This window comes from Dictyostelium purpureum (assembly GCF_000190715.1).
Source record: "Dictyostelium purpureum unplaced genomic scaffold DICPUscaffold_3, whole genome shotgun sequence".
Lineage (NCBI taxonomy): Eukaryota > Evosea > Eumycetozoa > Dictyosteliales > Dictyosteliaceae > Dictyostelium > Dictyostelium purpureum.
The window spans coordinates 194676-218522 of record NW_003519340.1 but is presented as its reverse complement, the minus strand read 5'-3'; the positions used below and the strand labels follow the sequence as shown (position 1 = coordinate 218522).

At 23.2% G+C, this 23847-nt stretch overlaps 8 protein-coding genes across 8 annotated transcripts in view; 4 read left to right on the top strand and 4 right to left on the bottom strand.

The window, feature by feature from the left end:
• Positions 1–1624: 1624 nt before the first annotated feature.
• DICPUDRAFT_74129 (uncharacterized protein) lies at positions 1625–2659 on the top strand (the record flags this gene model as incomplete). Its single annotated transcript, XM_003283104.1, has 2 exons — positions 1625–1671; positions 1834–2659. 2 exons carry the CDS (start codon positions 1625–1627, stop codon positions 2657–2659), a joined length of 873 nt encoding a protein of 290 aa, XP_003283152.1.
• A 3778-nt stretch (positions 2660–6437) lies between these two features.
• On the bottom strand, positions 6438–8998 carry ABCB7 (uncharacterized protein; the record flags this gene model as incomplete). The annotated part of the gene is made up of 6 exons (XM_003283052.1): positions 6438–6457; positions 6535–6762; positions 6839–7916; positions 7990–8375; positions 8463–8844; positions 8921–8998. 6 exons carry the CDS (start codon positions 8996–8998, stop codon positions 6438–6440), a joined length of 2172 nt encoding a protein of 723 aa, XP_003283100.1.
• Positions 8999–9561: 563 nt separating this feature from the next.
• Positions 9562–11989, top strand: DICPUDRAFT_146775 (uncharacterized protein; the record flags this gene model as incomplete). The annotated part of the gene is made up of 6 exons (XM_003283103.1): positions 9562–9740; positions 9812–9972; positions 10045–10191; positions 10268–10382; positions 11465–11816; positions 11945–11989. 6 exons carry the CDS (start codon positions 9562–9564, stop codon positions 11987–11989), a joined length of 999 nt encoding a protein of 332 aa, XP_003283151.1.
• Positions 11990–13577: 1588 nt separating this feature from the next.
• DICPUDRAFT_23706 (uncharacterized protein) lies at positions 13578–13907 on the top strand (the record flags this gene model as incomplete). The annotated part of the gene is made up of 1 exon (XM_003283102.1): positions 13578–13907. A coding segment is annotated over one exon (330 nt), but the record flags the coding sequence as incomplete, so codon positions are not given.
• Positions 13908–14230: 323 nt separating this feature from the next.
• Positions 14231–15536, bottom strand: DICPUDRAFT_74124 (uncharacterized protein; the record flags this gene model as incomplete). Its single annotated transcript, XM_003283051.1, has 4 exons — positions 14231–14529; positions 14604–14879; positions 14956–15327; positions 15473–15536. The coding sequence occupies 4 exons, from the start codon at positions 15534–15536 to the stop codon at positions 14231–14233; spliced, it is 1011 nt and encodes a 336-aa protein (XP_003283099.1).
• Positions 15537–15839: 303 nt separating this feature from the next.
• Positions 15840–16988, top strand: DICPUDRAFT_146772 (uncharacterized protein; the record flags this gene model as incomplete). The annotated part of the gene is made up of 2 exons (XM_003283101.1): positions 15840–16062; positions 16141–16988. The coding sequence occupies 2 exons, from the start codon at positions 15840–15842 to the stop codon at positions 16986–16988; spliced, it is 1071 nt and encodes a 356-aa protein (XP_003283149.1).
• Positions 16989–17021: 33 nt separating this feature from the next.
• On the bottom strand, positions 17022–18531 carry DICPUDRAFT_52080 (uncharacterized protein). Its single transcript, XM_003283050.1, has 2 exons — positions 18029–18531; positions 17022–17929 (listed from the first exon to the last, which is right to left on the bottom strand). Exons 1-2 carry the CDS (start codon positions 18492–18494, stop codon positions 17424–17426), a joined length of 972 nt encoding a protein of 323 aa, XP_003283098.1. The 5' UTR covers positions 18495–18531; the 3' UTR covers positions 17022–17423.
• A 1120-nt stretch (positions 18532–19651) lies between these two features.
• DICPUDRAFT_96273 (uncharacterized protein) overlaps positions 19652–23847 on the bottom strand; it is a gene marked incomplete at its 5' end in the record, with an annotated part of 4956 nt that continues 760 nt past the window's right edge. The window contains one exon of the mRNA XM_003283049.1: positions 19652–22458. Coding sequence (XP_003283097.1) covers positions 19793–22458 — 2666 coding nt within the window. The 3' untranslated portion in view covers positions 19652–19792. The remainder of the gene's footprint in view (positions 22459–23847) is intronic.

Genomic DNA, 23847 nt, shown 5'->3' with positions numbered 1-23847 from the left:
AAAAAAAAAAAAAAAAAAAAAAAAAAAAAAAAAAAGAAATAAGGGAAAAAATAAGGATAAAAAATGAGGTTGATGGGAGGTGGAAAAAATGTTATATATGGTTTTAATATAAAACTAGTTTGGGTTTTGTTTATATAGTATTAAAAAAATAAATAAAAAAAAAATAAAATTAAATAGCCATATTGACAATTTCACATCATTATTAAATTATTGTTTTCAATAAAACAAATGATTTAATTAATATTCCCACCTTTTAATTTCTATTTAAATAAATTAAATCCCTTTGAATGTTGGTTTTTTATTTTAATTCAAAAGTACTTTTATTTTAACATTTTATGAATTTTTAAATAATTTTAGATAATGTTACATTAAAGCAATTATTATAATTATTATAATTTTTAATTTTATTACATCATATAAAATTTTTTTTCATCATAACATCAATTAAATTCACAACCCTCTAATCACACAAAACTTTACCCACTTCTATTTAAAAATACAAACACACAAACAAACAAACAAAATGCAAATATATAAACACCCACTCACGCACACAAAAAATATTCACACACAAAAATATTAAATTTTTCTCACTATTATGATGGTTTTTTTTTTTTTAAATTACCCAATAAATAATACTTTTTTTTATTATTATAATTTATAATTTCATCACTTTAATTAAAGATTAAAAGATAATATCAATCAAACAGTAAATCTTTTTTAACTAATTTTGGTAATTTCTCCCCAATCTAACCTTATATATTAGAAAAAATGTTTGTTTAATGTTTATTTTCTCTATATTAAAAAATTAACTGCAATGTAAAATAAAAATATCTGATATTGTTCATTTAAATCTATGTACCTTTTTCTTTATCTTATACAAAAACCATTTTTATTCTTTATTTTTTTTCTTTTAGTGTCAATTTGTACCTTATCGCACAGACATTACACAATAGAGATTCTTTCAAAAAAAAAAAAAATGTAAGATTTATCTTACGATTCTTTCCAAGATAAATAAAATAAATATTAATTTCATCTTTTTATTTTATTTGTTTTTATATTTACAGTTTTTTTTTTTTTTTCGATTATTTATGCATTTTTAATTTACAAATCAATATAGAATTATATTCTTTTATTCAAAAATAATATGTTTTTAAAAATATGTTTTAAAAAGAAAAAAAAAAATTTCATAACAACAAAAAATAAAACATAAATTCAGAAAATTCTTTTTTTATTAATCGAAATGGACCAAAATTTATTTTTTCAGACAATAAAATAATTGTTTTAAAAATTTGAAATTATTTCTTTGAATAAAAAAAAATAAAAAAAAGTTTTTTTGACCAAGAGAAACAAAAGGTGATTCCATAGAAACAAAATAATAAATTTTTATCCAAAGAGTAATTATTATATAAACAATAACATCATTTTAAATAAAAAATATGAAATCAATCCATAAAAAAAACCATTGAATTTCCAATAACAAAAAAAAATTAAAATAATTATAAATAAACCATCAAAATTAAATTAAAAAATAAAAAACTATAAATAAAATAAAATTTTTTTAAATCATTTCAAAATAAGTTCAATCAAACAAATAATTATATAAATATTTATAAATAAAAATATGGAAGCAATTCAACAATCAAATTCAAAACCAGAAATCAATGTCTGGTATGTTACAGGTAAAAATTATTTTTTTTATTTTCATCAATATTTTATAAATTTTAATTTTTATTTTTATTTTTATTTTTTTAATTTTTATTTTTTTTTTATTTTTATTTTTGTTTTATATTTTATATTTTATATTTTTTAAAATGGTATATGGTTAGGTAGTACCAGTGGTATTGGTTTATCTTTAGTACAAAAATTATTAAAAGATGGAAAGAATCGTGTAGTTGGTACATCCAGAGATGCAAAAAAGTTTATTGGTTTGGAAGGTGTATATGGCAATAACAACTTTTTCGGATTACAGGTTGATCTCCCAAATGAAGAGTCAGTCAAAGATTCAATTAATAAAGCAGTTGAAAAATTTGGGACAATTACTCATGTTGCAAATTGTGCAGGTTATGGTTTAGTAGGTTGTATCGAAGAGATTAGTGATAAAGAAAGTAGAGATATGATGGATTGTATCTATTTTGGACCATTAAATGTTATCAGACATGTTCTTCCACTTATGCGTAAAAATAGATTTGGCTATATTTTCAATGTAGCATCGAGTGCTGGTTTCAAAGGTTTCAGTTTGTTTGGTGGTTATGCAGGTGCCAAATTTGCTCTCGTAGGTGCCACAGAAGCTTTAGCTGGTGATGTCAAACCATTCGGTATTAATGTTGCCTGTATTATTCTCGGTTACTTTAAGAGTGGATTCCAAACAAATATGTCAAATGACTTTGGTTATGCCAAAAATCAAATCGCAGATTACGACTCTAGAAATGCTTGGATTAAAATGACTGCACCTCTTTTTGCCAATAGAATTCCAGGAGACACTAATAAGTTTGCTGATTTACTCGTTGACCATTATTCACATCAAATCAATCTTCCATACAATTTATTCATTGGTCCAGAAGATACTTTCACAACTGCTGAATACAAAGTTAAAGAACTAACCGAACAAATTAATTCACAAAAAGAATTAAACACCAAAGTATTAATGGATATTTAGAATAAAAATTATATTTAAATATACTCTTTATATATTATAAAATATAGTATAGATAAATACAATTATCAAAAAACAAATAAGCAAATAAATAAATATATTAAAAATTATTTAATATTTATATATTCAAGAATTTTATTTTTTATTACTTTGGGTTAAATATTAGTGAAAGAAAAAGATCATATGAAAGTAGTGATGATTCATCTGATAGTGATAGTAGTATAGTCCCCTCGAACCACTTTTTTTTTTTTTATATGGTGATTCTTATAATAGTAGCGATTCATATAGTTCAGATTCATTCTCAGATTCAGATTCAGACTCTAAAAAAAGAAAGAGAAGTAAAAAAGAGATAAATACAGGAACAAAGAAAAAGATCAAAAAATTGACAAAGGGAGAAGTTGAGGGAGAGATAGAAAACATAAAAGGTTTAATAAACATTAAAGATAAACACTTTAAAAAAAAAAAAAGGTTAAAATAAATAAATAAACAAAAATATAAAATAAAATTATTTTTGATTTAGGTTTATCATAAATTTGAATAAAATCGAAAAATTTCTATAATTATTTTTATTTTATTTTTTATTTTTTTATTTTATTTATTTTTTTTATTTATTAATATAACTTGTGGACATTTATTAATATTAATATTAATAATATATTATTGATCACCGGAAAGATAAACTGGGTAAGAACGAAATCATACACATATTTTATTTTCTTTACTAATTATGCATTATCGCCTTCTTCTTTTTTAAAAGAATTAATTTTTGGATAAGTCTTAGCCCAGGGAACAAATAAACCCCCCGTATTCGAATTTTTCCTAGTGTACAATTACTATGTTGGATATTTCGATCCTAACATTATATGTCACATATAATCATTGCAAGGCTATAATATAATATAGCCGCTATATATGTGAACATATCTATACACTGGCTTATCCAAAAAACAATAAGCGATAATGCAGTGGTAGAAATTAAAGTAGCTAAAGATTCGTTTTATAAACTATAATAGTTTATCTGTAAGTAAAGCAAACTAAAATTTTACAAAAATTATTATTGAAAAAAAGTTTTTTATATGAAGCAATGAAATGTAAATATTTTATGGGAATAATTAAACAGTTCTATCTATTTTTAATTAATTTTTTTATAAAAAAAAGAAATTGTGTGTGGTGGGGTTTTAATTAAATTTTTTTAAAAAATTTTTTTTCAAAATTTTTTTTTTTTTTTTTTTTCCAATCATTCTTTATATTTTCAAAATAACAGAAACAAATAATAATAATTAAAAAAAAAAAACTTATTAAAGGTGTAGATTATATAGATGAGCCATTAAAAGCAACACAAGCTTACCTCGAATCGGGTTAGAAATTAGAAGAGTTTGTTGGACACATTGATTAGTATGAAAAATATAAAAGCTTTAGAAAGTAGCCCAAAAGAGATATTCCAGCCACTTCAGCCACTTGTGCCACTCGTACCACAGTTTATATGTGTAAAAGATTAAAAGAATTGAATAGACTAACTGGTAAACTCGTAAAAGAAAGTTTTCATTTTATACTAATCCAAACAACAAAAAGAACAATTTTCAATCAACCAATAAATAAACAAATAAAATAAATAGATTATATAAATTAATATTTTTATCTAGAAATTTTTTTTTTTTTAAAGGTTTAAAATTTTATAAGGGATGTGTGTTTCCTTTTATGATAACTATAGATTTAAATTTCCAAAAAGTATACCTAATTTGGTTATAATATTTTATTTACTTAAGGAAATTATAGATTCTTTATTATAATTCAAAAATTTTATTATTTTTTAATTTTTTTTTTTTTTTTTTTTTTTTTTTTTAATTTTTTTTTATTATTTTTTAATTTAGTAATGTATGGATCTAAATCGTTATATGACAATTCCCAAATAAATTAATTATAAAAACACAAAGAAGCACGTTGTTAATGGAACAGGAGAAATGATACCTCTACAACATAATAGTAATAACAATGTTAAAATATGTTTTTCAAATAGGGATTAGAAACAGCATTGCTTTCAGAATAAAAAATTTTGATACATGAACTTACAGGAACTAAGAGTAGTGGAAATAAAGTTAAATCAAAATGATCAATTATCTCAAATATAAAAATAGATGGTTAGTGTAATTGGAGGAAGTTTATTTGGGTCTTTAGTCAAAGTGGCTGTAATGTATTCATATACATTTTAAAATTAAAAAAATAGTACAGTTATAATTATATCTCAACCAAATAATATATTTATATTTTCCTTTATTTTAAATAATTTATAAAAATTAAAAATAAAATAAAAATAAAATTTAAAAAATAAAAAAATTAAAAAATAGTTTTAGGTTTGTAATGTAGATATGAATATACTAAGTATTTAAGAAAATAATAATTTAAAAAGTTATAAAACTATGTATTTATTTATGTTATGATAAAATCATTTATTTTCGAATTATTTTTTTAAATTTTAAATATTTTTATAATTTTTATAATTTAAATCAAATAATTAAAAATATTTATATTAGTTTATAAATGGAGACCTTCTTGACAAGATTCCCTAAATTGAAATGAATTTTTTCATTTTCTATGCGTTTATATGCTTGTTTATTAAGTCTATTTTGATGTGTTATTCTCGACTGAAAATGTTTTCGCAAGTTCATCTTCAAAATGACTTACTAATTTTGGACAATCATCTGAGTGGTTCTCTAGAACCCATACGTCCCTGTTATCACCAGCATTCTTGTAAAGGATTTAATATTCGATTCTTGAATCTTTTCCATATTCTCTTTCTTTTATTTACAATTGTGTCAATTTCTTAGATCACAGGGATTTGAGTTTTATCAACAAATAAATTTCCGTTCAATTGCTATAAATGGACCACAATATCTTGAAAGTAATTTATCTTTATCTATTTCCAATTAAAATGTACCCAATTTACTTCTTTCCACGCATGCCTGAACACCTATTTCGTATTCAATATCTTCTTTGTCTTTATTGTATTGAATAGCTTGTTCAGTTTGTGCCTCTCCCTTTCGATTCTGTTATAACCATAGTTGTTTAAATGGAACCAAGCACGCTCACCATACTTTTCATGGAACGGTACTGTTAATAATGATTTCTTCTGCATCATCACTCTTTAATATCTAAAACAAAAGCAGTTAGCATTTAAACTTGTATATTTATAATAATTAAACAGTTTTATCTATTTTTTAATTAATTTTTATAAAAAAGAAAAATTGTGTGGTGGGGTTTTAATTTAATTTTTTTTTTTTTTTTTTTTTTTTTCCAATTCTTTATATTTTCAAAATAACAGAATCAAATAATAATACTTAAAAGAAAAACTATTAAAAAAAAAAAAAAACTTATTTAAAGGTGGAGATTATATCGATGAGCCATTAAAAGCAACACAAGCTTATCGGGTTAGAAATTAAAAGAGATTATTGGACACATGATTGGTATGAAAAATATAGAAGCTACAGAAACTGTCCCACAAGAGATACTCCTGACACTCCTGCCACAGCTGATATGTGTAAAAGATTAAAAGAATTGAATAGACTAACTGGTAAACTCATAAAAGAAGGTTTTCATTTTATACTAATTCAAACAACAAAAAGAACAATTTTCAATCAACCCATAAAAAAACAAATAAAATAAATAGATTAAATAGATAAATATTTTTATCTAGAAATTTAAATTTTAATAAATATAAATATATTTTATTTTATATTTTTTATCTAGAAATTTTATTTTTTTTTTTAAAAAGTTTAAAATTTTATTATTTAAATTGTTTTAAAACTAAATTATAAAAATAAATAATTTTATTAGTATTATGTTTTGGTTTGATATTTATTTATTATTTGAATAATAATTACCTGATGTTGAATAAAAGCTATTGGTATTGGATGATAAAACATCATGGGTTCCTCTTTCAACAATTCTATTATCGTCAAAAACTAAAATTTGGTTTGATTTCTTTAGTGTTGATAATTTATTTGCAATTATAATAGAAGTTTTATTTTTAACCAATAACTCTAAAGATTCTTCGATTTCGTTTGAATCAAAACCTAATGAGGTTTCATCAATTAATAAAACTGATGGGTCTAAAAAAAAAAAAAAAAAAAAAGTTTTTTAGTAAATTTTTATAAATTTTTTTTTTAATTTTATAAATATACATACTTCTTAAAAATGCTCTTGCAATTGATATTTTTAGACATTGTAATGAGTTTAATAAATTATTTTTTCCAATTGTTGAATCATAACCATGTGGTAAGCTTATAATAAAATCGTGTAGATTTGCTTTTTTTGATGCTTCAATAACATTTTGATTTGATAGAGTTGATAGACCATATCTGATATTTTGTTCAACTGTTCCTTCAAAAATAATAGTATTTGATGTGATGGTTGAAAGACGATTTCTAAAGAAATAGAGATCCAATACTTTGGAGTCAATTCTATCGACATAGATAGCACCACGAGTTGGATAGTATAAACCTTGAACTAGTGAGAAAATAGTCTCTTTAGATTGTGATGGGCCTACTAATGACACTATTTGACCCTTTGAAACTACAAATGAGATATCGGATAATAACATGGTGCTACTATTTTTATGATGGAACCATACAGACTCAAATGTGATATCTTGCTCTATGGTTGGAGTGATTCCACCTTGGAAATGAACGATTGGTTTACGATCGATTAGTGAGAATATTCTTTGACATGATGAAACGAGTTTTTGAAGTTCATTTAGCGACCCTATTAAACCATTTATTGCTGCAGTCACCATTAAACCATATAATATATATTGAAGTAACATGATGTTGTTTTCCAAAGTTTCGTTGATGGCAAATAGATAGATTGCAACTATAAGCAACATTACAACCAAACTACCTAAAGAGATCCAAAATGCATTCAATAATGTGAATGAACGTGATGCCCTAAATAATGCCTCTAATTCTGTTTCAAAGTTTCTTAATTCTTTACTTTCCGCATTTAATAAACGAATTCCTCTTATATTTTCAATTGAGACATCTATAATGGTGCCAATATTTACATGCTTATCTTGAATATAAATGAATCTTGGATAAATTATATTTTTGAAAATTATATAGGATCCAATTAATACTACAATAAATGAAAATAACAATAACGTGACCTTCCATGATAAAAACATCAAAACTAATGATCCACCAATTGATTGTAATATACATCTAACCAATGTTGATAATGAAACTGTTAAACAATTTTGTAATATTGACTATTTAATAAAAAGAATTAGTAAATAAATTATTACATTAAAATGGTTAATGATTATATGATTTAAAACTTACAGAGTCTGAAGCAATAACAGCTTTAATATCACCGGACCTATTAGAGTCAAAATAGGATACTTCTTGAGTTAACATTGATCTGAAAAGATCACGCTTTAGTTTTGTTACAACACTGAAGCCAGCCAATGTAAATAATAAATATCTAATAAATAAAAATGGTGTTTGTACCAAAATAATTAAAAGAATTACTTTGCAAAGTTCGAACCAATCAAAATTATAAAATGGTATATGGAGGAATGCTAAATGACTTGGTATGGTTGGAGATGGTGTTGGTGTATTGCTAGATGGTGTTGGGGATGGATTACCACCACTATCCGTTACATTTATAATAGTTGTATTTATTTGGTTAATTGCATTACCTGCTATAGTTTGTTGAAGTCCGTTTGCTAAAAATATGATCGCAGATTATTAATAAACAATGATCAATTGATTTTTTCTTTTTAATATTAATATACTAGTAAAGGTATACATACAGAAATAAAAAGGTAGTGATAGTTGACATAATGTTGTAATTGAAAGTGCTAAGAATGCAAATGCAAAATACCAAATTTGGGGTCTAATATAAAGTAATAATCTATTTAAACATTTTCTTGTGGAGTAAGTTGTTTTATAAAATGAATGCTCATCAAACATATCTTCATCTTCAAGATCATCATAATCATAATCTGATCTCTTAAAGTCAAAATCATCTTTATAATCACTAATATATGGTAGTGTATTATTTCCCGAACCATTATTATTATTATTATTTACGCTATATGTTGAAGATTTATCCCTAATTACTGGTAACGGTGTATCTAAATTAAATTTTACATTCTTTTTTCTATTTAAACTATTGTTTTTATCCAATAATGCCTATTTAAATAAATTAAAATTTAGTTTGTATTTTATTTATTTTTTAAAAAAAACAAATGAATGAATATATACTTACCATTGGAGATTCCGCAATTTGTGATTCATCATCATCTTCTTCTTCGTTCAAGTAATTATAATTACTTTTTTTAGTCATTATAATACCTTTTAATTAAAAATGTGTATGTATTAATTTTTTTTATCTTTTATTTTTTTTTATTTTTTTTATTTTTATTTTGAAATATTTTTAATTATTTTAAATTTTTTATTAATTAAAGTTTAGTGTGCTTTTTCTAAAAATATTATTTTAATATTTAAAAAGAAATTAAATTTTTTATTATAATATTACAAACAACAAATAAATAAATAAATATATATATAAATAAAATGGGTTTTCGATTACTTTGTAGCAATGTTATATATGCCAAAAAAAAAAGTTTTTTTTTTTTTTTTTTTTTTTTTTTTTTTTAAAAAAATTTAAAAATTTTTAAATTATTTTTTTTTTATTTTTTAAATTATTTTTTTCAAATAAATTTTTTTATTTTTTTATTTTTTTTTATTTTTTTTAAAATTAATTAATTTAACTTAAATATCATATTAGTTAGTGACTCGACCACATAAAACAATCAAAAAAAAATAACATAATATATATTTTGTTTTCAGCTTATTAATATTAATAATAATAATAAATAATAATAATAATAAAACAAATAAAAAAAGATGGTATTATTTGCAATTCTTTGTAGAGTCTCAGATGGATTAATTTTATCAGAATCAATGGATACATTAAATCCTACTTTTGATAAATACAGATTACAAGCAAAAGTAATCTTTGGTAAATTATCCAGGGTATCTGATAAAGCTGTAACCATTGATGTCAACGATAAATATTATTTTGCGTAAGTTTTATAATAAATATGCACTTCAATATATATAATTATTAACTTTTTTATTTCCTTTTTATTTTTAGCTATATTATTGAACATGAAATTTGTTATTTATCATTCTGCGAAAAATCATACTCCAAAAAACTAACATTTAAATTTTTAGACGAATTAGCAAAAGAATTTTACAATACCTATGGTTTTGAAGTACCAACTGCCAAAAGACCTTACCAATTTATTGCATTTGGTAAGATTATCATTTATAAATATCGAATATATAACTCATTAAATAACTAACCTAACTTTTTATCTACTATAGAATCATTTATAACCAAAACTAAAAAACAATATCAAGATACAAGAACTCAAAAAAATCTTTCAAATATCTCAACAGAATTAGAAGAGGTTAGAAATATTATGACAAAGAATATTAAAGATATTGTTGGAAGAGGTGAAAAATTAAGCGGTAATTATTTATAGTTTCTCATAAAACCTTATTAATAAATGCACACATACTAATTAAAATCATTGTTTTTATTTAGATATTAATCAAAAATCAGAATTACTTTTAGCAGATTCAGTAAAATATGAAAAACAAACTGTAGCATTAAGTTCAAAATTATTCTTTAAAAAATATGGTCCAATTCTTATTATAGCGTGTTTCATTTTCTTCCTTTACATTTATTATTATTATTTTTAATTAAATAAATAATTAATAAATTAAATTAAAGAATTTAAATAATAAAACTATTAAATATTATAAAATTATAAAAATATAAATAAATTTAAAGTATGTTTATTTTTGTGGAATCAAAATAATAATTTTTTTTTGGATTAAATAAATATACTCGTTATAATTATATCAACTATCGCTTTGTAAAAACATTTATTTCTCATCAATTTATTTTTTATTTTTTAGCTCTCCTGTAATGAAATGAAGGTATGTGTATAAATTTAAATATTATTATAAAGATGTATATTTTTTTTAACACAAAACTCTAATATGTAAAAAAATTTCTTTTTTATCATCCTGCCCTATTTTTTTTTTATTCTTTTTACCTTTTTTGTTTATCTAAACACCTCAAAACAACACTCTCATATTATAAATACCCTTTATATTTCCAATGACACAAGCACTACATATATTTAATAAATTTACAATGTTATAATTATTATTTATTAATATAAATTTAGTGCACTATATCTATAGATTTTTTTTTTTTTTTAATTTTTTTTAAATTATTATTACATTGCTTTGTTTAACCTTTTTATTTTTTATTTTTTCTGTCCAAAAGAATATAATTTAAAAAAAGTGTAGAAAATAATATTTTATTGTTATATAGTTTTCATTCATTTATTGTTCATTTGTTTTTTAAAATAAAAAATTTCATATATTTTATTTTTCTTTTAATAATTTTAATTGTTTACACAATAAAACTAATTAAACTTTATTATTATAATAATAACAACAACAAATTTTTATAATAATGTCAATAGAGTTTATAGAATCAAAGAATAGATCTTACTCAAATGATGTTAATAATCCCTTGGTTATAATATATGGAAATGTTGGTTCATTAAGATCTAGCCTAATAGAATATTCGGATGTATGGACTTTAAAAGGATTTAACTGTATTATTTATAACCCACCATTGTAAGTAAATAATAATTTTTGTAAAAACTCATTTTGATTTTAACATAATTTTATATAGAAATTCAAACTCAATATTATTTTATAGAAACAGTGTAAAAGAAGTAAATGATTTCATTATAAGATATTTTGATGACAATCCTCACTATTCAAGAATTCTATCATTTCATGTTATTGCAGGTGGTGCATCCCATTTAGGATATCATTTAAGATTATTAAATGAAAATAGAAAATATCATTATTTATTAAATTGTATAAAAGGTGTTGTTATAGATAGCGGTCCATTTTCAAATGCAAAAACAATTTCAAAAATATTTAAAAAGGATTTACTCAATTCAGGAAACTTTGCCCAATATCTATTATCTTTATTTTTACCAATTTTTATACCAGTATGGATGTATTATGAAAAATATGACTACCCTTATTTAATATCATGTAATGTAGGTACCCCCACCCATCACAAAAAAAATAAATTGGTTCTAATTTTTTTTAAATTATTATAACTATAGAATAAGTGGCACTACCTAGTAATTTATAACGAAAATGATGATCAATTACAAAATTTTAGCAAATCATTTATAAAGACTTTAAAGCAAAGAGGAAACCAATTTAATGAAAAAAATAATGACTCTGACATAATGCTTTTTGAAAAAAAAATAGAAGACCCAAAAGATTATATTGAAAGTACCAATCAACTAATAGATTTAATAATTTATAATAATAGTCAAAGTTATCTAAATAAAAAACATATACCATTTAATGATAACCATTACAATGGTATATTATAATTTAAAATAAACAATAAAAACACTAATTGTAATCCTATGGTTTGACACCCCACATATCTTTGGGACACTACAAGATTTAAAAAATTAATAAACACACTTTAATATTTCTCTAAACAAAATTTAAATTCATAAAAAAAGATTTATATATAATGAAGTATATTAATATATAATATTTTTATTTTATTTTTCTTTATAAATTATTAATAATTTTAATCAAAGTTATCCAAGATAAACTCTTCAATTATTATATTTGATCATTAATTTTTTTTTTTTTTTCACTATTATAAATTGAAATCTTAAAAACCATTTTCAAGATTATTTAAATGGTTAAAATTATTAAATTGGTGGTGTGATAAAAAATTTAATACAATGCTTTAAAAAAGTGTATATTTTTAATTAAAAAAATTATCTAAAAATTTAAATCTATTAAAAAAAATTTTAAAAAAAAAAAATATATATACATTAAATAATTTAAATTTTATAGTGTTGATGACGTTTGAATAAAGCTATAATATAAACATAAATGTTATTTACTATAAAGCCAAATTATAAATAAAAATATTATGCAAACTTTTCATTCGTGAATGTTATGTATATAAACTACAATGAAACTAGATTGAGAAGTCAGAAGTAATGCATAATTATTTGTTTATAGACAGAATATTAATAATGTATGGTAGGTAGTGTATATATTTTTTATAAAATTTTTTTTATAAAAAAGATATAAATTAATTTTTATTTTATTTTTTATTTATTTATTTCATTTTAAACAATAAAACCAAAATAATACACACTTTATATTAGTAATTATTACATTAAAAGTACAATTAATAATTTTTTTTTTTTTTTTTTTTTTTTTTTTTTTTTTTTGTTTTTATATTTTACAACAAGTTGAAAAATAAATTTATTAATTTATTAATTTATATTTTTATATTATAATAAAAGCATTTTATAATAAATCATTCTATATTTTAAATAATGTCATCATCAGAAACAACTATTGATAATAAGGTTGAAGAACAACCAAAAGTTGAAGAAACTAAAGCAGAAGAGCATAAAACTGAAGAACCAAAAGCAGAAGAATCAAAATCTGAACAACCAAAAGCTGAGGAGCCAAAGACAGAGGAGCCAAAAGCTGAAGAACCAAAAGCTGAAGAAACTAAAGCTGAAGAAACTAAAGCTGAAGAACCAAAAGCTGAAGAATCAAATGCAGAAGGTAAAGAATCAATAAATGCACAAGAAGAAAAAAAAGAAGAACCAAAAAACGAAGAATCATCCTCATCAACTAAAAATTCATTAAAAAATAAAGTTTCAAACTTTGAAACCAAGGTAGAAGGTTTTTTCAGCAAAATTAAAACAAAATTAGATAATGCTGAAAAAAAAAGACAAAATAAAATTGCCACCAGAAACAATAAAAAAGCAATACATGACATTGTTAAAGGTTATAAAGAAAATAGAATAATGGAAGTATTTGACCTCTATTATCATGAAGAAGTTGTAACCTATAATAACGGTGATTCCACAGGTCGTATTGGTAAAGCACAAAACCGTACTATGAGACAAGAATTCGCCTCAAGAATTACCGTCACCGAAATTGGAATCCTCAAATTAATTTGTGATGGTGATAACTCATGCTATGAAATTTTCATTGAATATACCACCAACGAAGGTGAAAAAGTCCGTAGAAGTAAATGGTTATTCCAAGAATGGAAAAATGGCCAAATCATCAAAGAGCAATACCACTATTAAACTCTATACCAGTTTATAAACATATTTTAGCACATTAATAAAAATGATGTTAAAATTGGTTTAATAAGCCCTTGAATATGCCCAAACACCATCGCGCAAAACTATTTATTCATTTACAAAAAATAATAATTATCCATATAGCAATAAATCCAAATATATTCCCCTTTATTTCTAAATCCTATTTTAGTCTTTAATAGCTATTACTGTCCCATATTTCCCTACACTATAAACTAAATAAAAAAAAATAAAAAAAATAAAAAAAAAAAAAAGTCATAGATATATAAGTTAAAAAAAAAATATAAATTATATATTTTAAATTAATTATTTTTTATTAATTCCCAAATTTTAATTGTTCCATCATCTCCACATGAGGCTAAAATGTTTTCGTGTTTTGGGTTCCATTTTGTGCAGTTGACATCGCTATCATGAGCACCTTCTTTTTTTAATAAAACTTTATATTGATCTTTATTATCGCCGGTACCCTCTTCATAAATTACAATACTATCGTCAGCTGAACCTGAACATATTTTATTTGTTAAATGAGACCAATCTATGCTATATATTGGTCTTGAATTTTCTTCTTTAATTTTAAATATATTTATCCATTTATCATTTTCTATATAAATTAAAAAATATTAATATTTACTGCTTAAAATATAATATAAATTTAAATGTGTAAGTGCGCTATACCCTTGTCATATTTCCAAAAGAAAACCTGTTTATCCTCACCGCATGAAACTAATTTGCTACCATCTTTGTTGAATGATATATCCCAAATTGATGATTCATGGCCTGTTAATGTATACATGCATAACCAATCGCCATCAATATCTTTCCAAAATTTAATTGTATCATCATAACTACTACTTGCTAATAACTCTTCTTGAGGATGCCATAAAACACATTTAATATCTTGACCATGTCCACTATTAATAGAAAGACATTCAAAATCATTATCCTCTTCCACTAATAATTAATAAATGGGAAATAATATTAATATTTGGTTTGATTGTTTATATTATTATTTAAAAACCATAATTACTTTGCCAAACCCAAATTGATTTATCTCTACTGCAAGTTGCTAATAATGTACCGCTAGAATCCCAAGCAACTGATTTAACTTCATAAGTGTGGCCCTCTAATGATGAAACATGATTAAAATCTAATTGATCTTTAGTCTTTTCCCAAATTGAAGTTGATGCATCAAAGCTAGCACCTGCTAAAAATCTACCACATGGTGACCATGCAACCCTTCTTACAGTTTTTTCGTGTGCTTCTAATGATTTAGCTAATACCCAATTATCTTTATCGTCTTTAGTCCAAATTTGAATTAATTTATCGTTTGCACATGTTGCTAATATATCACCACTTGGATGCCATGCTAAATTCCAAATTTTATCGAATGGTGCTTCCTCTAAATAATAATTTAAAGAAAAAGAAACGAAATTAATTAATTAATTAATTAATTAATTAATTAATTATATAATTTTTAAAAAAATAAAAAATAAAAAAAAACTAAAAAAAAATTTTGAAATTTAGTATTTTTTTTAAACACTTACTTTTCATAGAACTAATTAATTTTAAAGAATATCCATTGTTGCTATTGTTATTTGTATCTGTCATTATTTTTTAAATATAGATTTTAAATCAAATAATTTTTTTTTTTGAAAAATATTAATAAAAAAAAAAAAAAAAAATCATAAAAAAAAAAAATTAAAAAAAAAATTTTAAAAAAAAAATTAAAAAATAATTTTATTTCATTTTTCATCACCAATTACTTTTGATAAATAAATAAATTTTAATTTAAAATATTATTATTGTTTCTTTATTTTGTGTTATTTTTAGTGTTGTATAATAAATAAATTTATAAAATAAATAAAATAAATAAACAATAAACAATTGTCAAATTTAAAAATAGAAATCAAAATGACCACATTCAATCCAGAAAAATTAGCCAAATTCTTCCAAAGATCATTAAATGCACTTCCACAACCCTATTTATCAGGTCTACCAAATCACCTTTCACTCATATATTTCGTTGTAGCTGGTTTAGATTTATTGGATAAAGTAGATGTACTTGATGCTCAAAAACAAGAAATTATAAACTATGTATATTCAAGACAAATTTTACCATCAAATGATAATCCAGGTATGTAAAATAACCTATGTTAAAATGGCACAATATAAACATATATACTAAATTGGCAAATTTCATTTTTAAATCAAGAACACAATATCGAAAACTGTGGATTTAGAGGTTATAATTTCATTGGTGAAGATTTTTGTAAATGTGACTCTAATAAATTATTCAACGATAATGCAGAGTGCCCACCAGAATTTGATTTACCATCAACACCCAACACCTACTGTGCCTTATTAATTTTAAAAATACTAGGAGATAACTATGAACGTGTAAATAAAGAAGCAATTATTAAATCATTAAAATTTAGACAAAGAAGTATAGATGGGGCATGTAGCGGTTCACCACATGTTGGAGACTATGACTTAAGACACTTGTTTACAGCAAGTGCAGTTTCATTCATGTTGGATGACTGGTCCGCTATTGATAAAGAAAGTGCTATTAAATATATACTCAGCTGTTTATCTTATGAGGGTGCATTTGGCCAAACCCCAAAGCAAGAAGCACACGGCGGTCCAACTTATTGTGCCATTGCCTCATTAACATTAATGGGAAGATTAGATGTCTTGGAACCATTTAAAGAACAATTACTATTTTGGTTAGCTAAAAAACAAATTACCGGGTTCTCAGGTCGTACAAATAAAGATCCAGATACATGTTATTCATTTTGGATTGGTGCATCATTAACCATGTTAAATAGATACGACTTAGTCGACTTTCCATCAATTGATGCTTTTATAACATCTGCTCAACACGAAGCAATTGGTGGTATTGCTAAAGAACCTGGTACACTTCCAGACATTATGCACTCCTATCTCTCTATTGAAGGTTTAAGTTTTGGTAATCATCCATCAGTTCAACAAATTTTGCCTGCATTGGGTTTATCAAAAAGAGCTGCTGGTAAAAATTGGGTTGATATTTTAGATAATAAATAATAAATAATAAATAATAAATAATAAAAATCGATTCATTTTATTTTAAATAGAGAAAAATATATTTATTAATTTTATATACTATTTACCTGATAAAGAATTAAATTACTGTGCAAAGTAATCCAATCGATCAAGTGTTTTATAAAATCATAGCTATACATTTTTTTTTTAGTTTTATTAATATGTATTTGGAATGTAAATTTTTTTTTTTTTTTTTTTTGTTTTTTAAAGGGGAATTAATACAATAAATATAAATTTAAATAATAATATAATATTATTAAGATTTGTTGGTTATATTTGCTTTGTTATTTATGTTATTTTGGGTTATGTTGTGTTGTTTTTGGTTATAGTTGTTAATATTATTTTTTTTTTTTTTGTTTTTTTTTTATATGTATATTTTATTATTATATTATTATTTATTACTAAATTTAATAATTTTTAACTTGTCCATGCTTGATCATCAGCTCTTGGAATGGCACCAGTTAAGAGAGTGATAACATTTTCTAATCTTTTCCAAAAACCGATTGAGGCTAACCATGGGTTTAACCAACCATTAGTAATACAATAAAACTTATCGAATGGATTACGATGATGAATAGCATGATCTCTCTTTGAAAGGATGATACCATTACGTTGAAGGAAACCAACAATTGGATGAACATTATAGGTGTGACTCCATTTATGAATTTGATTGGTTAATGAAACCCAAAAACAAAGGTTGACTAAGAAACTAAAAATAAACATATCGTATGCAGTATTTGTTGAAATTTTAGCGAAAGCAGTGAATGCAAGAATTGGAACAGTTAACATACAATTATCACCATTAGTTTCAATAACATCATGTTTAGTCATTGCTACTGGTGCAACGTGGTGTTCACGGAATGATCTAATAAAACTATTACCGACCAATGGAGTGTCTAATGAGCCCCATGTATCAGCTGCCCCTATAATTTTTAATAATAGATATAACAATATCTGGTTAGTAAATTTGATACTACTACTACAACTACTATTTTATTAATACTATGTATAATGATATTTACAATGAACAATTCCAGAGAAAAAGTCGGCGGCAAACATAGCCAATACTGATGAACTTAAGAAAATCCAAATGTTTTTTACAAAATACCAAGTGAGCATACGATAAATTGAAATACCTAGAAAAACTGCAAACAATGTAACAGAGATAATTTCTTGATTTCTTTTTGTGCTGGTATATCTATTTTTTAAATCCTCTGATTTATCTTTTTTTGAAATTTTATATAAATCTTGTTGAGTTTCTTGTTGTTTAAACTCTTTAAATTCTTTATTATTGTCATTATTTATATTATTTTGTTGTTGTTGTTGTTGTTGTTGTTGTTTTTGTTCGAATTCAACTTCATTGGCCTTTTGTCCTAAAATTGGATATAATGATTCCTTTATTATTTCTTCACAAACACCACTACCATCTTTTGTTGCTGTTGGTTGTATAGCTGGTAATGTGTGGTGTACCATATTTACTAATGTCATATTATATTATTATTTATATAATAATATAAAATATACTATAACGTTAAAATAAAAAAAAAGAAATAAAAAAAATTAGAATATGTTCCAATGTGGAAAAAAAAAGCTATCTATGTGCACATATGTTGTGGCGTGAAAATAATAACAAATATAATAGATAAATAAAATTTAGTGTAATTAATTCTAATTTTACTATTATTTACTAAAAAATATAAAATAATCAAATAAAAATTATTATTTATATAACTATTAAAAAAAAAAAATTAATTTTATTGTTATTAATAAAAAAAATAATCTTTTGATTTTGTGTGTGTGTTTATTTAAAAAAACAATTTTGTTAATTATTTAAATTATAAATTTAGAGAAAATAGTGTGTGTTCCTGTGTGTGCTTTAAATTGTATGTGTAACTAGCTAACAGATATTTTTAAGTTTACTATACGATAATGGTTGATGAGTGTTTTAAATTAATTTAAAAAAATATAAAAAAAGGAAAAAGAAAAAAATAACAAATTATAATAAATTATCTATAAAAAAAAAAAAAAAAATTATACTACTTTTTTCTTTTCTTTCTTTTTTTTTTTTTGCAGTAAAATATTATATTATTATTATATTATTTTTATTGTTATTATTATTATTATTATAAATTTATAAATAAACTTTGTTACGTTTGAATAAATAAAACACAACTAAATATCTAATATATATACTTTTGACAAAATATAATTTTAGTTTTTTTTCTTTTTTTTTTTTTTTTATTTAATTGAACAAATTTTTTCCTTTTTTTTTTTTTTTTTTTTTAAAAAAAATTATTTTTAATTTATTTTTTATAATTTTTTTTTCCACCACCTTTTCGGTTTTTTTCAATAATGTATAATTTTTTATAATAGTTTTCTTTAAAAATTTTGATTTGGGATTATGATATATGATAGAATAAAATACCTTTTTATTATAATAAAACAAATAAAAATTTTAATTTGAATAATAAAAAACAATAAAAAAATAAAAAAATAAAAAAATAAAATTATATTTTAAAATAAAAAATAATAAAAAATAAAAAAAAAAGAAAAATCTAAAATCAATGGATATTTTGAAATTTTTTTGCATTGTGTATATCACAATTAAGTGTAAAAAAATTACATCATACGAGGTTTTTTTTTTTATATAAATACAAATATGTACATATATAATTTTTTAAATTATATATTGTATATATTGGTGGAGTCTTTTATTTAAAAAATTTTTTTTTTGAAAAGATATGATTTTTATCTATAAAGTTGTTTTTTTTTTCTTTTAATATTATTTATTTACCACCTTTTGATTTTGAAAATGAAGTAGTTCTTTGAAATAAACTTTTTTTGAGTTGCGGTGATTGTGGGTATTGATGTTCAGAACCATTTGAGGGTGGTGAAGAAGATATTGAGTCAGAATAAGATGAAGAAAAAGATGAGGATAATGAAGAGTAGCTGCTCATTGAGGATGAAAGATTTGAGGATGATAAATGTACAGATTGTAATTTTTCAGGTGACATGGATGAGGTTGATTGTGAGAGATGATTATAGTGGTGGCTGTGGTATGGTGAGGAGTTTGTGGATTGAGATAAACCATTCACATTTATATTTGGTTTACTTGGCGAGTTTTGGAATTGTTGAATGGTATCAGATCTTTTTAAAGATTGGCCATTTGGTAAATGTTGTTGTGCAACTTCACTAACTATATTTTTAACAACGTCCTCTATTATATTACATGCTATCTCTTCCAAGTAACAATTAAATTTGATCGCTTTGATCCAAGAGTTTCTTTCTTCTTCAGAGGTTGCGATTAAATTAATGGATTGCTTGCTTACAGGGTCCAAAATAACTTGGAATGGCCAAATATCTTTCTTTTCGCTGTGAGGGATTGCAAGTTGAATTTGTTCAGATAGCTGAACATTTTTAAATTTGCTTTTATTGCTTTCGTTTTTGCAATAGGATAATGTACATTTGCTAACTTTGAAATAATATTTTGACATTGATTTTAATTTCTTTCCTTCTTTGAACAAATAGCCTTTCTTTTTAATTTCACCCATTTCTACAGTATTATTTGATGATTTTTGGACATCCATGACCAATTGTTGGATTGGGTAAAGGATAGATTCGTCATCTGACATAAATGAGGATACTTCAAAGAATTGACCACCTAGATGTTGTGCCATTTTGCTACCTTCATCGAAAGTAACTTGACGTATTAATGAATCACCTTTGTTGGCAATTAAAACTGCAGGGATTTTAGAATCACCCTTGACCGCTAAAAGTTTCTTTCTGAGAGTTTCAATCATTAAAAATGACTCTCTTGAGGAAATAGAGTATACAAAGACAAAACCTTGACTGCTGACCAAACGTTCTCTGTTGAGTGTCTCCTCAATGTCGAGACCGCATGTATCGACCATCTTTATCATATATCTAACATCGTTTACAGTCATTTGAATTACGTTTTTGTTCCATTCTGTAGTCTCTTTGTAAGCAAAAGAAAAGTTGTTACCTAATAATCTTTGAATAATTTGAGTTTTACCAACGAAAATATCACCCAACATCAAGAGTTCTAAGGTTTGTTGGGAAGAATCGCTACTGTTGTTTACATTGGATTGATAGTTGGTAATACGGCCTAAAAGATCGGTGACAATTGATTGAATTTGATGTTCACAATCTAAACCAAAGCTGGAGAGTTCAACAAATGAACAGCTATAAAGATCTGCCATACGTTTGGCTTCTGTAGTGGTGACTTCTCTAATTGATGATTCTTCTCCAGTTTCGCTGTTGATTAATGGTGATGTAAGACCAACCATTGTCATTAAAATGTTTTCTGTTGATTTTTCATGGATAATCTTATCACGGAATTTTAAAAATGAAAGAAATGATTCTCTGTTGTTCACATTGTATACAAAAATAAAACCTTGACTTGAACGATAGAAAATATCATTGATTCCCCAAAACTCTTCTTGACCTACTGTGGTATTAATATTTACAGTGTAGGCACCTGATTGAATAGCTAAAGATTTCTTTGTTGAAACATCGAGTGTTGGATCATCACCAATGCCATTGTTTAAAAATGATGATATAAATCTGGCTTTATTTGAAAGTTCATCACCAATAACCATGATTTCAATGGTTTCTGAAATTGATTTTGATGTGGTGCTAGTGGTTTGGTGTTCATATGATAGGTGATTAGCAACTTCACCGATGGTACCATTGCTTCCATTGTCTAAATCCATATAGCTCATTTGACCGCCATTACTATTTTGATGTTGATGACCATATATACTATTGGATGATGATGATATTGAAATATTATTATTCGATAATGATGATGAGGATGAGTTAATTGAACTGTTGCTGCCAGTGCTACTATTTAAACCTCCATTTGCTTGAAGCTGTAAGTTACTAAGACTTTTATTTAAATTTGCGCCATTAGCTGCAATAATAGATGCAACATTTCTACCTTTTAAATTACCATTTGGTGATAGAGGTGTTGGTGTGGTTGAAGATGAAGATGATGGACTATTATTTTGTTGTTGTTCAAATTTATGCATTCTTGGTGATATTAGGCCACTTAGACCGCTATTATGACTATAGGAACTACTTAAATTTGAAAAGCTTGCTTTAATATCTTGAAAATTACTACCTCCAACAATTAAACTACTACTACTATTAGTTTTGTGATGGCTTGATATTGGTTGTGGTTGTGATAATGATGATGATGATGGTTTTGTTTTACTATTTGGGGATAAATATTGATTACTAGTAGGATTTATTGCTGTACCGACGTTATTTGATGGTTGCCCTTCTGAATAGCTGCTATTATTACTATTATTATTGCTGGGACCTGTTGGTGATAAAAATTTATTTTTAATTTCACTAATATGTAATGAACTATTGCTCTTTGTTCTATTTATTAATCCAAATTTTGATTTTGTTGTTTGATTTTCTAATTCTTTTTTTTTAAAGATTAATAAAAAAAATTAATATTAAAATAAATAAATAAATAAATAAATAAATAAATAAATAAATAATATAAAAATAGATATATTAATAAATAATAATAATTATTATTTTTTTAAATATTGGTTAAAAAATAATAATTATTATAAAAAAATAAAAAAATAAAGAAAAAAATTTAATTAATTTTATATGTGATAGTGGTTGTGTGTGATTAAAAATAATAATAAGAAAAAATATTTAATTTAGAAACACTCTAACTGATCATAAAAACACATTTAGATAATAAGCCAATAAAAGTTTAATTGAAAATATTACTCTAATAATTTTCAAAAATTGACAATAGGGTTGGTGAGAGATTTAATTATTATAAGTTGGATGGGTGTGTTTGAAATTTTATGTGTTGAAATATTATCTGTTTCTGTGTATTACGTTTTATAATGTGTGTTTGTATGGTGGTGAGTGAGTTATATTTAATAAAAAAAATTAATGTGCTTGTGGTTGTGTGTGAATTTTTAATTTGAATAAATATGTTTTTTTTATTTATTTACTTTTTTTTTTTTTTTGTCTGTTTGAATTATTTTATTATTTTTATTATTTATCTATTATACAAAATAAAATACAGTGGGTCTATGTAAATTTAAGGAATTATTGAAAGAATTTTTGTGGTGTGAGTTTTTTTGATCCTTTTTTTTTTTAAATAAAAAAAAATAAAAAAAATAAAAAAAAATAAAATAATTATTTTTTTTTTTTTTAATTTTTTTTTTTTAATTTTTTAAAATAGGTTATTTTTGAATTTTATATAATTTTTTTATAACAAAGAGACAAAAAAACTATTATTATTTTTATGAGAAATAGGGAGATAAAATGTGATCACATATATATATTATCATAACTACTATTAATAATTTAACCTCTTTAATGAAGATTAGGTGTAATATGTCAATTGTGTTTTTAGTTTTTTTTTTTTTTAGTTTTTTTTTTTTTTAAGCCAACACACCCCACTACCACACCCAATGTGTGGGTACTTTTAAAAAAAAAGTGTTTGTGTGATAACTTCACTTGGTATTGTTGTGAATTTAATTATTATAAAAAAAAAAATTGAATATTTACAATTTATGATGTTGCTATGTTCCACACTAATATATTTAGTTATAATATAATATAAATAAATATAAAATGTAAAAGGATATTTATTAAATGATATAAAAAAAAAGATAAATCAAAAAAATTGATGTTAAATAAAAAAAAGTTCAAAGGAGAAAAAAAAAAAAAGATAAATTAAAAATTTAATTAAAAATAAATATTTTTAATAACGTACAGTTGTGTTTTTGATTATTGTCGATTTGATGTGTATTGTTATTATTGTTTATGTGTAAGTGTG